Source organism: Haliotis rufescens, unplaced genomic scaffold, assembly GCF_023055435.1.
Source record: "Haliotis rufescens isolate VD_foot unplaced genomic scaffold, xgHalRufe1.0.p SCAF_8, whole genome shotgun sequence".
Lineage (NCBI taxonomy): Eukaryota > Metazoa > Mollusca > Gastropoda > Lepetellida > Haliotidae > Haliotis > Haliotis rufescens.
Genome location: NW_025964372.1, coordinates 2973557 through 2990177, shown reverse-complemented (window position 1 = coordinate 2990177; position 16621 = coordinate 2973557). Strand labels below are relative to the sequence as shown.

Here is a 16621-nt window from a genome sequence, read left to right as displayed (position 1 = left end):
TGCATTATTCTTGGTAATGTGGTAAACGGTGCACTTACTTTGGGGGTTTTACGTCAACTTCACAAATATTTTATTTCGTCGACGGGCACAGGGGTGGTAGAAAAAAATCAAATCCCCCTGAGTGAGTTGGGGTGGGTGGGTCGTTGAGTGAGTGAGTGACAATTTAAGGTCGCATCGGCATTTTTACCATCTTCCCGAGGCTGGAGAGTTAACTGACTTTAAAGGTCCAGTTTCCACCCTTGCCGAACTAGGCTGGTATTATGGAGTTACATTTTGGCTGGACTAACGAGTCTTTGTATAGCCCAATCAAAGTCGCGCACCGAAATTGAAATCCGGTTCGTAAACTGTGGTGCAGATTTCGGTCGATTGCAACTCGTTGTCAGCCGATATTTTCCAAATCTTTTCATGTTTTCAATGATGGTGCTCACGTGATTTGATGCATTTCGCGATGTAAGACCCGTTTTATCACAATATAGATCTTGATTATCGAGGAGATCGTCCTGACTGGACGCCACCATCTTGTGTTAAGCAAACGCAAGTGATACGAGAGGTGGAATCTGATTGGTCCATAGGAGAGGCTTAGAAGGGACATCACTGGTAATAGCCACTGGTGGCGCTGCGATCGAGCCCAGTAATTCCAGCCTAGTTCAGCAATGGTGAAAACTGGACTTTTAAAGTCAGTTAACGCTCTTGCCTCGGGAAGATGCATCTTTACATTCATATAGTATTTTGAACAAGTTATTCATTAATAATATTACATAATCTTCACATAAAACCTGTCTACAACGGACAATAAAGCAACTAGAACTTCGCAGATTTATATTTAAAACCAACATGCGTCCATAAAAAGATATCGCTATATGCGACAATACACGATAACAACGAGCAACAGCATCTTCAGCAACCAAAGTTAGGTCACCATACTGGGCACCATTGAGACTTATAGTATTTCTGCTACCTGCATGGTACCCTAGCAGGATTTATACCATTCCTCTGGCCAACAATTATATGTACATGTAAGTGAAAACACTTGTATATTTGCACAAGACAAGAGAAAACAATACAAGCTGATAAATTTCACTGAATGTTCATGTCAAAAAGAGAATAAAAAACCTTTGGAGTATAAACACCTTTTTTAAATCAAATTCAAATATAAATACTTTTAAAAGAGAAAAATTACTAAATAGCGTCAAAAGAATATAGTTATACCTCAACTGTTTTCATTTGTGGTATAAAGGAAAGGACAGCCGGTTTTTACTACCTACCTTTTTAAGGTCATGATTATTTTCACTTCAGACCGGGAAACCCACATTGTTTTACATGTTACGAGAAATGGGTAATATATAGCATAACATCCTCGCGACTCGGAATAAAAGGCTCAGCACTTTCAAAATCAATCAATCAGGGACATATTAATTCATATTCCATGTTACTGGTTGGATATTCTCTAAATACATGTGTTAATCCAAAATGTTTTAATCCCTACGACCTTAATGGGTACTCTCGAGCATAGTCCGGATTCATGAGGTTTTTCACTGCATATAGTCAAACACTGGCTTAAAGGAATTTCGTAGGATTTCTACAAATACCATCTTTCCACCATGGAATAATGTCTGGTATTGTTTTCGAGTGCTTTTCAATGTTGTTTAGCTTCCTACAAATTTCACATAAAGACTCCTGTTCATAGTAGTGCTCAAGGAACAGAGATCCTCCAGGATCCGTGTAGAGGTACTCTTCTGCTTCATAATAATATTCCTCTTTGCGTTTGAGGATGTCGATGTACTTATCAGTATTGTTGTGTAGAAACCATAAGTACTCAGCCAGATGCTTGGGAGACTGGAAGTCGTCAACGTTGATGTATGTACCTGGGGGAGCATCTCGGCTGTAGTTACCGCCGCCACGAACCACGGTCACAAGGTCAAGGTTAAAGTTATTGAAAAACTTCTCAGTTATGTAGTCCTTACAATAATTATTTTCAAATCCAAGGTAAAATTTGTAGGTTTCGTTTACAAGTTTTAGCCAATCCTTATTTTGTTCTCTGCGAAATGTCATTTTCCCACATAGGCCATAAATATCTACTGGAATGTGTTTCTGCAGTTCCTTGCCATACGCCATTCTTTTGCTCCAGTCAAGACAATTACTGACCATCCATGCAACCAATTTCGTCTTCTTCTTGACAATAGCACTATAGTTCTTCAGAGGCACTGTTCTTCTCTTCTTCAGTAAAGCATACGGCCTGAATATGTCAGAATCATGCCTAAAGGTCATGGTCCAGTTGAATGCGGACGACCATGGTTGTTTGTAAAAATCTCTGTCATTGGCAAACAGATAAGGTGGCTCATTGTTGTGAAAAATCCACACTTGGCCTGCCTTTCGAGGTGGAAGGGCGCCCTTGATGTACTGTGCGTTAAATAAAACTGCTTCACTGCTTTGCAGAAATGTTCTATTCCGAGTCACGAAACAGTTGGATTGAGGGCAGGCACTTACAGGAACCCTGCTTGTGAGGTTGGTGGGTAAATATCTCGGTGTAAAATACCAAAGGATTGTCTTGGGATCAGTTGGGACCACCTCGTTGATGGCTCCAGGCCCCGTGTGTTGAAGTCTATAGAATGCTTGTTTGGAATTTAGGATGATTTTGGAGAGCAGTTTCCCTTGGGTATCACTTCGAGAAGTTACGTATAGTATTAAGATACACACGAGCAGCATTCCTCCACATACTGTGAACGCCCATCGATTTGCACTGAAACAAAGAAGATTATATATGAATGTTTGTCCGAAACTTTCCTGTTTTAAGTTCAAACAAGCTTCATTTATAGTCGACTCTGTTGATGGCGGAGAATTTTTATTAATATCGAAAGGGTTTTGTCACTTTTATTCTATTGTACAACACAAAATGGCAATGCATGTTATATTATATGTTCAGGCTTTGAAACACATATCTACCTTCTAAACATCATAACATAAAATTTGTATCCTGTGTGACAGATACAACATTGTACATATTTATTTTATTCACCTTCAGTATCTGCTTTTAGGTGTTCAACTTTAAACATAAATCATTAGTTCAGATAGATTAAATGTATTTAATATGTCCTTCATGTTGTAAGCCTTAGCAAACCCAAGCCATGACGTGCTCAACTGATTGGCCAAGCTAACCCTCAAAGTTGACCCTTTGTCTCACTGCATGTTCTTAATCTGCACACATTTCCTGCACAGACAAGTTGACAGGTGAAATCATCTAAAATCAGTTTAGTTTAATATGTATGTGTATACTTGTATTGTATGTTATTGCAGTTAAATGTTGCAGTATATTAAACCTATAATACTAAACTTACCTAAACGTTTTTAATATTATCATATTCTCAGTTACAATCTATTTAAATAAATGTGGTAAACAAGACTTATAAATTGTAAGCTTTGGTAATTACTAATATATCACTTTTCTGTCTCTTTATTCTTGTATGTATGAGGAAGAATGTATGTGTTGTTTTATGGAATAGGCTATGTTTTAAATGCTTTTGTGATCAGTTCTGTATAATATACAGTCTGTACTATACGGGATCCGGAGAAATATTTTAATGTGTATGTAAATAGTTGTATAAGTCATTGTTATAAAAGTATATGTTTTATTCAGATATCCGGAATTATAAGTTGCGGCGCTAGTCGGGAAGACATCCCAGTCTCACCCACAGGGTAGGCACATAATAACTTGTATAGTCAGTTTCTATATTCGTGTAACACATAAGTGTGTCACACCCGTAAAGACATGTATATGTATGTATTTTGAAAGAGATTTATAATCTCTTTACACTTAGTTAATATATAAATAATTATTCTATTTGGTTCTTACATCAGTTAGCAGATCATTGTACAGTGTAACAACTAATATATTAAGAAGATGTGTTTGTAATGTAAAATGGTTTGTAATACTGTGATGTCGATGATTGCATTATGTATATTGTTAATATTACTTATCATTCCTTTCATATGTTTCAGGTTGTAGATACTAGATGCTACATATTAGATAGATAAATATGTGACAGATCCATTGGCGAAATAAACGTCTCTCACCCGTAGCGTGTGTTTGGCTATCACGTCATTCACTGCCCTGCTACAAATTGAGCCCCCAGTGAGGACTATAGTCGCCATGGAAGGAATGACATAGATCGCCAGCAACATCCACTTTTGATGATTTCTTTGAAGTGACCTTTGTGAGACCTTGGACACTGTCACGTGACATGTGTGTGTTTATTGTGACTTTTCCAGTATTGGATATTGCTACTTCAGCTTGGACATTCAATTCAATTCATGGACATTCTGATCATGTGAGTCCCCATCATGTATAAATTCATTGTAAAAATGTTACATCCTTTGCTAGCTAGCATTTAACTTTAAATTTACTTTGTACCTGGCGCCAGTTCAGTTCAGTTCAGTTCAGTTCAGTTCAGTTCTGTAAACTGTGACTTTGTTTACGTCACATATTTCGTATTTTGTTCATGTTCAAAACTTTGTATTACAGTAGACTTCTTTGTCAGCTACTTCTCATTATTTTGTTGGTACCAACATTGTCTACGTAGCTACAGGTTCTTTATTATGTCATGTGTTTAGTTTAGTTTAGTTTAGTTTAGTTTGGTATTGTTAAGTTTAGCGTAGCTTAGTTTATTTTTGTATAGTTTTGATTAAGTTTACCATCAGCTTTTAGTTAGTTTACTTATATAACGGTACTCAGTGTGTATGTGTGTATGAAAATGGCTTGATTTCATTTCTACTTTCTCTCCTTGTTTAATCAAAAAAAAGGTTAGCAAATAAAATTTAATTGTATAAACAGCATGTAAGCTAAACATGTCTTAATTTACTGACTGTATGACGATAGACTTTTGCACTTTCTTTGAACATTTCACATTTTGATACTAACATCCCCTTCCACTCCCTCTGTGTTGTCTGTAGATTTAGTATTTAGTCACTTCCTTGGTTTGTAAATACACTTTGTAAGTATTGTATTTTCAACTTGGGATTTGTCGTATGCCTAGCATTATATTCAAGTATATGTACACCCTGTCGTGTGTGCACTTGTGCTGCGTTTCTTTCTTTTGAACGCCATGATATAACGGGAATACTGTTTAAACCGGCCTTAAACCTGCCTTACACCAAACTCACTCACTCTTTTTTTGTGTGTGAGTATATTATTACACTTTGCCGTCACACGTGCTATTTTGGGAGGGATTACCTTTCAGCTTAGTTTGTGTATTAGCTCTCTGAACTAGACATTCCACTTGTTTGTCTTTGTTTGCCCAAGTAGTCATTTACTTGAACTCGCATTATCCGCTTCATTACACACGTGTACAGCAGATATTTTCTATTTTGCGTTCCCATAGCTGTATTTCTGCACGATTGCAACATGCGTCATGTTGCTTATTTCATGCTTCGGTGCATGTGTCCTTAGTCATACTCATATAGTTACATGCCAGTGTGACCCTCTATATCACTTGGTACTTCCTACACACTCACCACGCGATTGGTGTTTCACTCATTCGACTTCCTGGTACCCTTTGATATTCCCTCTTTACCTCGTTGGCACATGGTCTGCTTTTTGAGCAGTTGTGTTTGTTGGTGAGCTTGATGGTAAGCCAGTTCGAGCTTTACTTGACACAGGAGCCACAGCGTCTGAGTCTTTTTATGAGGAACAGTTACAGCACATTGAACTGGAGCCACTCGGTAATATTATGGACATTGAGTGTGCAGGCGGCGAGACTTTACCATATAAGGGGTTTATTAAAGTGGATGTATCAATCAATAGAGGAGGTGTTGATGTGGATGCTGTTCCATGTTTATTCCTTATAGTACCAAGTACCAGATACAGTGCCCGTGTACCAGTACTTCTAGGAACTAACATCTTGAACTGCTTATTGAACAATTGCCGGAACCAGCATTGAACTAGGTTTCTACAGAAGGCCCCATTGCACACCCCATGGTATTTAACCTACAGGACTATTGTGCTTGGAGAGAAGGAACTGGAATGGAACAAGTGGCGACTTGGACTTGTGAGAAGCGCTGAAGACAGGAATGTCATGATCCCAGCTAATGGTAGATTTGTAGTGAAGGGTCAAGTAACCAAGGGATCGAGGACACCTAGACTTTGACCTCTTCTACAACCAACCCCACAGGCATCCATTCCTTCTCATGTCGACATAGCTCCAACAGTCATCACTTATGACAAGGACAGCCCAGGTGACATCAAAGTGCATGTTTTCAACATCACCACCCGTACAATAGTTATACCTCCCAGATCCTTACTCTGTGAACTTCAACCAGTGACTCTGCAGGATGCACCATGTGATTGACCTATAGATGAGAAGACTCTATTGGAACAAGTGGAAATAGAGAAAGAGAGTTTGACTTCTCAGGAGATAGAACAAGGCCTTGATGTTATCTTGAAGTTCAAGGACATCTTTTCCAAGAATGAAGAGGATCTTGGGCACTCATCAGCTGTTCAACACCGGTTTGATTTGACAGATGACCATCCTTTTAAGCAAAGACATCGTCGAATACCACCAGCCATGTTTGATGAGGTCTGAAGTCACTTACAACAACTTTTTTCTGCAGGAGTCATCCGAAGTTCACACAGCCCTTGGGCATCCAATGTTGTCCTAGCTAGGAAGAAGAATGGAGCTTTAAGGATGTGTATAGATTTTAGACAGCTTAACAACCGCACCATCAAAGATTCTTATGCTTTACCACGTATCGAGGAGCTGTTAGACTGTTTAGGAGGCATGACCTATTTCTCTGTTTTGGATATGAAGAGCGGGTACCATCAGGTTGAGAGAGAGGAGAGCCATAAGGAAAGAACTGCCTTTACTGTTGGACCATTGGGTTTCTTTGAATATAACAGGATGCCATTTGGTCTTTCCAATTCCCCAGCGACTTACCAGCGACTTATGGAGCAGTGTCTCGAGGGACTCCATCTGAAGATCTGCCTCATCTAACTCGATGACCTTATAATCTTTTCAAAGACTTATGAGGAACATGTTCAACGTCCAGAGATGGTTTTCAGAAGACTCCAGGAATGTGAACTGAAGCTCGCGCCAAAGAAGTGTAAATTCTTCAAGCTCCGGGTGAGATATGTTGGCTATATAGTTTCTGCTAATGGCATCGAGGCAGACCCAGAAAAGGTTGACAAGATAAAGAACTGTCCTACACAATCAACTCCTGAGGAAGTTAGGAGGTTTCTCGGATTTGCTGGTTATTACCGGAAATTCGTGCAAGACTTTTCTAGCATTGCAAGACCTCTGTCTGAACTGATGCCAAAGTGTGCCAAGAAATCCAGGAAACAAGCCACAAAGACTATGATATGGAAGTGGGATCAGGACCAAGAAAGAGCCTTTGAGGAGATCAAGACATACCTTTCATCCCCACCCGTTTTAGGGTATGCTGACTACACAAAGCCTTTCGAGCTCCATACAGATGCCAGCACTCAGGGTTTGGGAGCAGTACTGTATCAGCATCAAGATGGCCACCCACGAGTCATAGCATATGCAAGTAGGGGATTGAAACCTTCTGAAAGAAACTACTCTGCACATAAACTGGAGTTTCTGTGTTTAAAGTGGTCAATTTCAGAAAGTTTCATGACTATGTGTATGGTCATGACTTTGTGGTGATGACTTACAACAATCCCTTGACGTACGTTCTGACCACAGCTCGATTGGATGCTACTGGACACCATTGGTTAGCTTGTCTAGCCAACTACAACTTTACCATCCAGTACAGATCAGGAAAATCCAACGTAGATGCTGATGCCCTGTTCAGATTGCCTCAAAGAGAACATCAAGTACAAATGGAAGAGGTCAACAAGGACTCAATAAGAGCAATCTGTGAAGTTTTACAAGTGTTAGATTCTATCCACCCCTGACATAGATGAGCAAGAAGAGATAACTGAAGACAGATGCGAGTTTAATGCCAGGGATTGGAGACGAACTCAATCAAAGGATCCAGAGATTGGTATCATCATTGATCATCTCAGAAACAGGACTAAACCAGACAGGACACATTTTATTGGGAATCAAGAGATGACAACGCTGTTGAAAAGTTTTCAGCACTTTCAGCTAAAACGAGGTGTTTTGTATAGAGTCATCAAGACAGAGGGAGAAGATCAAGAACAGTTAGTCCTTCCAACAAGATGTAGATCGGCCCTATTGCGAAGTCTCCACGACAACGTTGGGCATCCAGGGAGAGACAGGACCTTGTCTCTCATCAAGGACAGATTTTATTGGCCTGGGATGACCAAGGATGTAGAGACTCATGTTCAAAAATGTGTGCCGTGTCTGCGTCGTAAAACACCAACAGGAAGAGCTCCACTGGTCAGTATAGAAACCTCACAGCCTCTAGAACTGGTCTGCATGGACTTTCTCACCCTGGAGCCATCAAAGGGAGGACAGCAACATGTTCTAGTTGTGACTGACCACTTCACCCGCTATGCCCAGGCCTACACTACCAAGAACATGACGGCCAAGACAACTGCTGAAGTCTTCTTCAACAATTTCATTCTACATTATGGGATACCTAAGCGTATTCACTCGGATCAAGGAGCAAACTTCACTGGGAATCTCATGCGAGAGTTATGTCAGCTTCTGAAAATCAACAAATCCCGGACCACACCATATCATCCAATGGGGAATGGAATGTGTGAACGTTTTAACAGGACTCTCTGCAACATGCTTGGTACTCTTGCCCCAGACAGCAAGGAGAACTGGAAAGCCTATGTTGGACCATTAGTACACGCATATAACAGTACTCGCCATGAATCAACAGGCTTTGCACCGTTCTTCTTGATGTATGGACGTCATCCACGTCTCCCGGTGGATATAGCTTTTGGACTTGACATGAATTCAGCCAAGTCAACATCAATGACCTGTTATATCAAAGACTTGAAAGATCGTCTCACCCAAGCTTATGACATAGCATCATCTGCAGCTAAAAAAGCCCAGTCCAGGAACAAGAGTTTCTACGACCAGAAAGCAAGAGCAGCTGTCATTGAGAAGGGAGACAGAGTACTTGTAAAGGTGGTTGCCTTTGACGGCCGGCACAAGTTAGCAGACAGATGGGAAGAAGATATTTATGTCATCTTGGACCAACTAAATCCAACCATACCAGTATTTGTCGTTGGTAAGGAGAATGGACACGGACGGACAAGAACCTTGCACAGGAATTTACTGCTTCCTATCGGCTCTCTTCCCCAAACAGCGCCAGTGCCTAAACCAAGACGAATCAAGTCTCCACAACCACAACCTAAAGTTCGACCAAGGACGTGTGTAAACCAGTCACCCAGAGAAGACACCACAGGCATCTCACAGGATGAAGATGAACTGGAAGATGGAGAAGATATGGTGTTAGTCACCACTCATCATTCGGACTCTGCAGGGTCAGCTCTTTATTCAGCTGACAGGCCACCTGAAGACAAGCCGAACGAAGATGTTGAGAGTGAGGACCAGAACACTGAAGTTGATGGAAGGGATAACACTGCATATGTTGAAAAACAGGAACATCCTTCAGAAAAACCTCCAGTTCCACCTGTGGATGTCCCACCAGACAGAGAACTTGCTGCTGCTGCACCGATTCCAACGGTACCACCGAATCCTCAACCAAGGAGGTCTGTTCGAGAGCGGAGACCCCCTAAATGGATGAGCGGTGGTGAGTTTGCTCTTTCAGCAGTTACTCAACCAGACTGGTTATCTCGAGCAAACTATCTCAGTTCTCTCATAGAGGAAGGATTGCTTGAGGGCCAGCCAAAACGTCTCCCTGATGCCCTACTGGATCTGGTCACAGGAAAGAATAAATGACTTGACGTTTGCACGAATAGGTCAACTTTGAATTTCATTCAGCTGAATCAATATAAACGGTAGATCGTTGTGTCGAACTCTGATGTGTCAGATTCACGGTCGGATTCCTTTAAACTTCTCATTATTTAACCTCTGATAAGTCAAAGTGGATGATGCTCTCGTCAATCACATTTCTTTGTCCGAAAAGACAACTTGAAGCACAATATTACCCTAAGATGTCTGCCCATCGTCCATCCTCCATCATAATTATCTTGTCATCAGAAACCACCGGACAAATGAAGCTAAAACTCCACACGCTTGTTCCCACCAAATTAAAAAATGATCCCAATTTGCAGACATCCTTTTCACTTTTCTTCAAATTTAGAGTTTGTGATGCCACATTTTGTCCGATGTATAAAACTTTATGTACAACATTGATGGATGCATTTTATAGTTGATCATGGTCTAGCTCTAAAGATTAATTTTGCGTTTTTGACAGATGTCTTTGATTGATGGAATTTTCTTGACAACTGATACTTTCAAGGTCCATATTATCTTCTTAGTCCGCCCATACTGGATTCAAACGCGGCAGGTTATGAACATCGTACGAATTTCGCAAGTGAATAACTTTTAGCAATTTATCAACATCCCCCGGCTCTCCTAATGATCTGTTTCCCATGACATATATAATACCACAATCGTGCTCTTGGTGTCAATCACTAGGTTGTCTGGTTCAGACTCGATTATTTCCAGACTGTCGTCATATAGCTGAAATATTGCTACTAATATGGGTACCACTACTACTGATGATACTACTTCTACTGTAATGAGTGACGTTGTATGTTTGTGTGTTTCACAAGGGGTTCAGTTTGGGTTGAGCGGCGTCATGCTTGGTTGAGTTAAGCTAGCTGTCTGACAGGGAGAAGCGTGGTTGTGGGGAGATTGGAATGTGAGTTGGCTTGGTAATTGATTGGTGGGGACTGATCAACCTTCTGTTGTGTGCTAAAGTAGACAGCTTACTTGGAATTTTGTATTACTATATGAGGGCAAGTTATCTTATTAAAAACGGGGAAGGAAAAAGAATTGGAGAGGGATATATATGGTATGACTGAACGAGGCAGTTCAGCCAAGCATTATTCCTGGAGACAAAGTTAGACAAAAAAGACAAGAACTATGTGAGACTGAATACGTTGTGAATGTGGTGTCAAGGAATCAGAGGTGACTATTATCTATATTGTACATTTGCCATATCGCTTTGCCTAAACAGATTAACTTTGTGTATGAGTGTCTTACCCAGTAACTGAGAATTGTTGTGAATTTCCTTTGTTTTAATTATTAAATCTAGCTTTAATCTTCAGAAATTATTGTGAGATTCTTGAATGGTTATTCGTGGTATTAGCAGGAACCCCTGCCATTCATCCCACGCGTAACACAACTACTACTACTATAGTAATAATATAAATATAATATTCCTTCCACCTATACAGACCGCCTCCGTGGTCTAGTGGTAGAGCGTCCGCCCGGAGAGCGGAAGGTCCGGGGTTCGATCCCCGACCGCGTCATGCCAAGAGACCTTAAAAAATGGTACTTGTTGTTACCCTGTCTGGCGCTCGGCATTAAGGGGCTAAAACAAGGACTGGTCGGTTAGGAGTTAGTATACTGTGTATGAGTGGGGTATTCATGTTAAACTGCGGCATGGTATCTCAGTGAGCTAGCACTATAAATCGGCATCAGTCCGGACTAGTACAAGCAGACACTCAAACACAAACACACACACACATGCACGTCACTATACAAGTGCAATAATCTTGGACGCGACGAAAAACCCCATTTAACCTCACCTCAGATAGGAATTGTTATCGTAACAATCACTGGGGATTGGTTTTACTTCACATTAGGGGGTTGTGATTTTTACAATTGCCCAAATAAACCTGCTGAGTATTGCTGCTTAGTGATGTCACAAGGTAACATTTTATCATTAGAGGAAATTGGTAGTGAATACTTCATACCATGTATATAGGATATCTATAGGATTGTTAGCCCTGTCACTCAATCTGTTCATGCATTCAATGGTAAAAGAAGATCAGACTTGGTTAGAATCTTCTCTCAAGCTTTCGACATGGTATGGCACGATGGGCTAATGCAAAAACTTTAAAAAATAGGACTCAAAGGTCAGATAATAAACTACATCCAGGGCTTCCTAAACAATCTTAAAATAACCGTGGGTATAGACCAAACACTATCGGACCAATGTCCCCTAGAAAATGGCACTCCCCAGGGCAGTATCCTCATCCCCACACTCTTCAATATAATGATAAACGATCTATTCGAGGGCTATCCCCTAAAGTAAACACATCAAAATTCGCGGATGATGGAGACCTCTTGATCCGCACTAAAAGCATTAACATGGCCCAAAATTTACTCCAAAAATCTCTTAATAAAATACAACAATGGTCTGACAAATGGGGCTTCTCCCTTAACTCAGAAAAAACAACAGGAATAGCATTCAAACATAAAAACATGAAACCCGCCTCCCCAATGCTCAAGCTAAACAACCAAACAATCAAATTTTAAAAACAAACCAAATTCTTAGGACCTATTTTCGATGAACATCTCACCTGGGATGCTCACATCCAAAACCTAACAACTACATGCAGTAAAGACCTAAACACCCTAAGATGCCTAACTGACTCTAACTGGGGAGCCTCCAAAGATACCCTCCTCTCTCTCTACATATCACAAATTAGATCAAAACTAGACTACGGCTGCGCCATATACAACACCCTAAACAACTCTCTATCTAAACAACTTGACTCAATACAATATCAGACTCTCAAACTAATTACACGCATCTAACATGGCACTTCCTACACTTCACTTCAGGCCTTAACAGGAGAAATGCCACTAAGTCTAAGCAGGGAACAGCTAAGCTTAAATTTCTGGGCCTCGTCCCAATCAAACCCTCTCATCCACAACTTAATAAACCAAAACATCAGCCCCAAAAACCAAGCTCTAGCTCGTAAACACCCCTTACTTACCCCAATATCCCAAAGATTAACACACTACCTAAATGAACACCAAATTAAAAATGTTAAACAAAACTGCAAACAATCAAATATCTTCACCCCTAAACTTAAAATACCCAAAATAGACACAACACTAGCTAGCCAAATAAATAAGCAAACCCACCCAAACATAGCTAAAACCACCACACGAGCATACATCACGAAAATTGGCCAAATTGGTGTCACATTTACACGGACGGATCTTCCGAACCGACCTCCAAACACACAGGTTTCGGAGTCCATACCACACAACCAACTAAAACCACACAATCCTTCCGACTCCCAAACGACCAATCAATATTCACGGCAGAACTAATGGGCATGGCCTCAGCCCTCCAAAATCAAGAATCCAAAAACCAGAAAAAAAAATCCTAATACTTACCGAATCCCTAAGTGGACTGCAAGCCCTCCAAAACAAAAATACCAAAAACCGACCCAAATTAATAAATCAAATACTTAAAAGCTCCAGCGACCTAACTAAGGCAGACAAACAAATAACCTTCTTGTTGATACCCGCCCACGTAGGAATATACGGTAATGAAAACGCCGATAAAGCAGCTAAACTATCCCTCAAAATCCCAGAAATAAGCTTAAACTTACCCATCTCAAAATCAGAAATTAAAAGTGTTAACAAGCAAAAAATCACCCAAAAATGTCATAACCTATATCTAAACTCAAATAGCTAAATCAAAAAAGTACTCAGCAAACCACTAACCAAACCAAAAATTGTCCATCCATCAAAAAAAATCGACAGAGTCATCACTAAACTCCAAACAGGACACACCAACCTAAATAACCACCTAATTTTTTTTTTAAAAACACTACAGGTAACTGCCCACACTGCAATCAACTAGACACCCCAGAACATGCACTCATCCACTGCACACACTACCTAATATAACACATCGAACCACATTACAAACCACCCCCAATCTAAACAAGGCTCTCACTCTAGAAGCAATACAAAACCCACAAAATAAACTAGAAAACTTCAAAGCCTTAGGTGTATTCTTAATCAAAACGGAACTAATAAAACGCATCTAAAAACACAATAATCTACCAAATCAAAATCACATAAATAAACAAACATCCACCATACCCAGCTCCCTTAGTTCTCCTCCCCAACCCCATCGGCATATATTCCAAATCTCAAAATTCCCAAATTCTATATAAGCAACCCCTAAAGCCCCCTCTTGGGTTGCACACACCACTTTCGCCCCTTTCGGAAACACATTAAATGGCCTGACCGGGCCCGTGTGCGAAATACGCATTAGTCGGAAAGCGGTTAGAATTCATGTTTATCCGTGACAACTTCCCACTGACATTTTAGTGAACTTGGCTAGTGGTGATGAATTTTGTATATTCATATTATTATAAACTGTACATAAATATGTAATTTTATGTTAAATCATAAAATTCAAGGGGACTGTTCCCTACACCCATCGATATCTTAATGAATGGTCATTAGTGTATTTTATGGATTATATATGGATCTCACTGAGTATATGTTTTGCGTTTTGCATGCATGAAAGATGGGATTAAGGGAGAAAGGAAATATTTTCCTGAACGTTTCCAATAACGAGTTGAAATGGCTGTACCTGTAGATGGCACCAAATCCGTGATAGATTTGACAGATCTCACAGCGTAACATTCAACATGATCATCACGTTGTGATCATGTCAACGTTTTTCTTAACTGTTTAGAAAAAGAGAAGAAATTTGAAGGGAACTGCATTGAGAAATGAGAGAAGAAATTTATAGTCAATGATTTATCAGAAAAGAACTCTCTGTTCAGTAAATAACAGTTGTTATTTTAGTACTTTCAAGAGGAATCCCAAACCTTCTCTTACTCTGTTATGATATATCATGTCAAGGTAAAACAAACAAAAAAACATTAACGTGCAACAAAGCATTTTCCATGGAATTGTTTATTTGCTTACTGTTGATATTTATCAGATTAATTAAAACATATACTTTATCAACTATAAATTTCTTCCGTGTGTGAATGCGTGTAATACTTGCTTTAATGTTTCATCCCCGCGATCTAACGTTATAACGTTTCAGGTCATAGACATCCTCTTATACACAACAGATGCCTTCTGGACATATTATCTCTCTGCTCCAAAGCTTGTACTGTCTTAAAATTGTCTTTATTAATCTTAGGATGTTACTAGAACACACAAACAGTACCGTTTAACCTATATAAGGAATGTTTCAGTCAGTGGGTATTCCAGTTAGCTGACTTACTGTTGGTAATATCCGTTTTCTTATAGCAAATACGAGGATAGTAAGTAACAAAAATATACGATATACAACGAATATTTCCACAACTATCACAAAACCATTCGACACTGACGCCACATCAAAGCCCGCGGTAGACTTCACAAAGTACCAAACAGAAAGTTGGGTGTGGGGAAATGGGACATAATCCTACGTGAAATAATAGGACATAAGTTGTGGAAACAGTTCTATCATAATTGTACTATCTAAAGCATAAATTCGGCGAAAGAAAAACGTTATATTTGCAGTCACCTGGGATGACTCACGTGGGCAAAACTTAAAACGAATATGTCCGCAAACCACAAACGATCACTATTAAAGGCGAATATTTACCGACGTCATATAGCTGGAATATTGCTGAGTACGGCGTTAAACATCAAACCAACCAACCAACCGACGTATGCAGGTCGGCGGGATATGTTTATCCCAGGCAGTTGATCATCATTATTTTTGTTTAGAAAGACTCTGTCACTTATCCAACGATGATACAAAGATACATTTTGCAAAATTTCTAATGTCCGTGTTCTCAACAAAATTAGGTCATATGTATGCTATTACTATATTTTGTACAATGGGTCAATTGGCCTTTATACAAATAAATCTGTCTATCTGTCTGTCTGTCATAACATGACATGACATGACATACTTTATGAGATATGATATTATATGATATGATACGATATGATATATGATGTCAGAAGTTACAGTATGTAATGTAGTACAAGTTAATATAAGTTATACATGTGCTCAAGATATACATAAACATCCAATTCATTTGAATTTTCGCCACATCATATGTTGAGGTCAGGATGCGTGCCGTTCAAGGACAATCGATACAGGTAACCTTCCTGCTACAATGGCCGACGGTTGCTGCAGCAACTGTTGAGATCTCCATAACACATGCAGCTGCAATCTAACTTGTCTTGTACGTGATGTCTCAAGAAATACTCCTCTCTTTTTCATAAGAAAGCCCGGATATAACCGACAGAAGTAAATTAACTGGACGAGCAACTGGTTATTACATTCCTTTTGTCGTCTTAACGGTTCTGTTTGTGGAGATATGTAACAGACATACTATTTAAATACAAACGAAATCAGTCATAAGACATGAGGGTGCCTAGATGGATTGTGTGGTCAGGCTCGGGGACTTGTTGACCGTATGTCATAATTATTATCGTATTCCTATATTGTATGAATCTATGCCGTTTGGAGTAGACTTAAGTATTTACAGACCACGTCATACATCTGGAATACTGCAGTTTTAAACAAGAAGCAAAAATAATACGTACATTATCTTCATTCTCTAAACCTCTAAATGTTCAATATAACACTATTTCAGAAGGATCCTTCGAGTACATCCCTATTTCCAGACACTGACATGTTAGAAAGTCGAATCAAACTTACAGTTTCGCCATCGCCCTCTGCACTCAGTCTGTGTGCGTTATTGCATAACTATCCATTACTG

At 39.7% G+C, this 16621-nt stretch overlaps 1 protein-coding gene and 1 long non-coding RNA gene across 3 annotated transcripts in view; one reads left to right on the top strand and one right to left on the bottom strand.

The window, feature by feature from the left end:
- The window catches only part of LOC124144620, a 26165-nt gene extending 21549 nt beyond the window's left edge, over positions 1–4616 (top strand). The window contains exons 2-3 of the long non-coding RNA XR_007219410.1: positions 3635–3693; positions 3997–4616. This is a non-coding gene — a long non-coding RNA (uncharacterized LOC124144620). The remainder of the gene's footprint in view (positions 1–3634; positions 3694–3996) is intronic.
- Positions 1460–16621, bottom strand: LOC124144621 (glycoprotein 3-alpha-L-fucosyltransferase A-like). Of its 2 annotated transcripts, none has more exons than XM_048389536.1 (2): positions 16446–16540; positions 1460–2740 (listed from the first exon to the last, which is right to left on the bottom strand). In XM_048389536.1, exons 1-2 carry the CDS (start codon positions 16454–16456, stop codon positions 1558–1560), a joined length of 1194 nt encoding a protein of 397 aa, XP_048245493.1. In that variant the 5' UTR covers positions 16457–16540; the 3' UTR covers positions 1460–1557. The 2 variants fall into 2 exon arrangements, with proteins under 2 accessions (XP_048245493.1, XP_046370065.2); XM_046514109.2 differs by lacking the exon at positions 16446–16540 and adding an exon at positions 16561–16621 and having other exon boundaries at positions 1461–2740.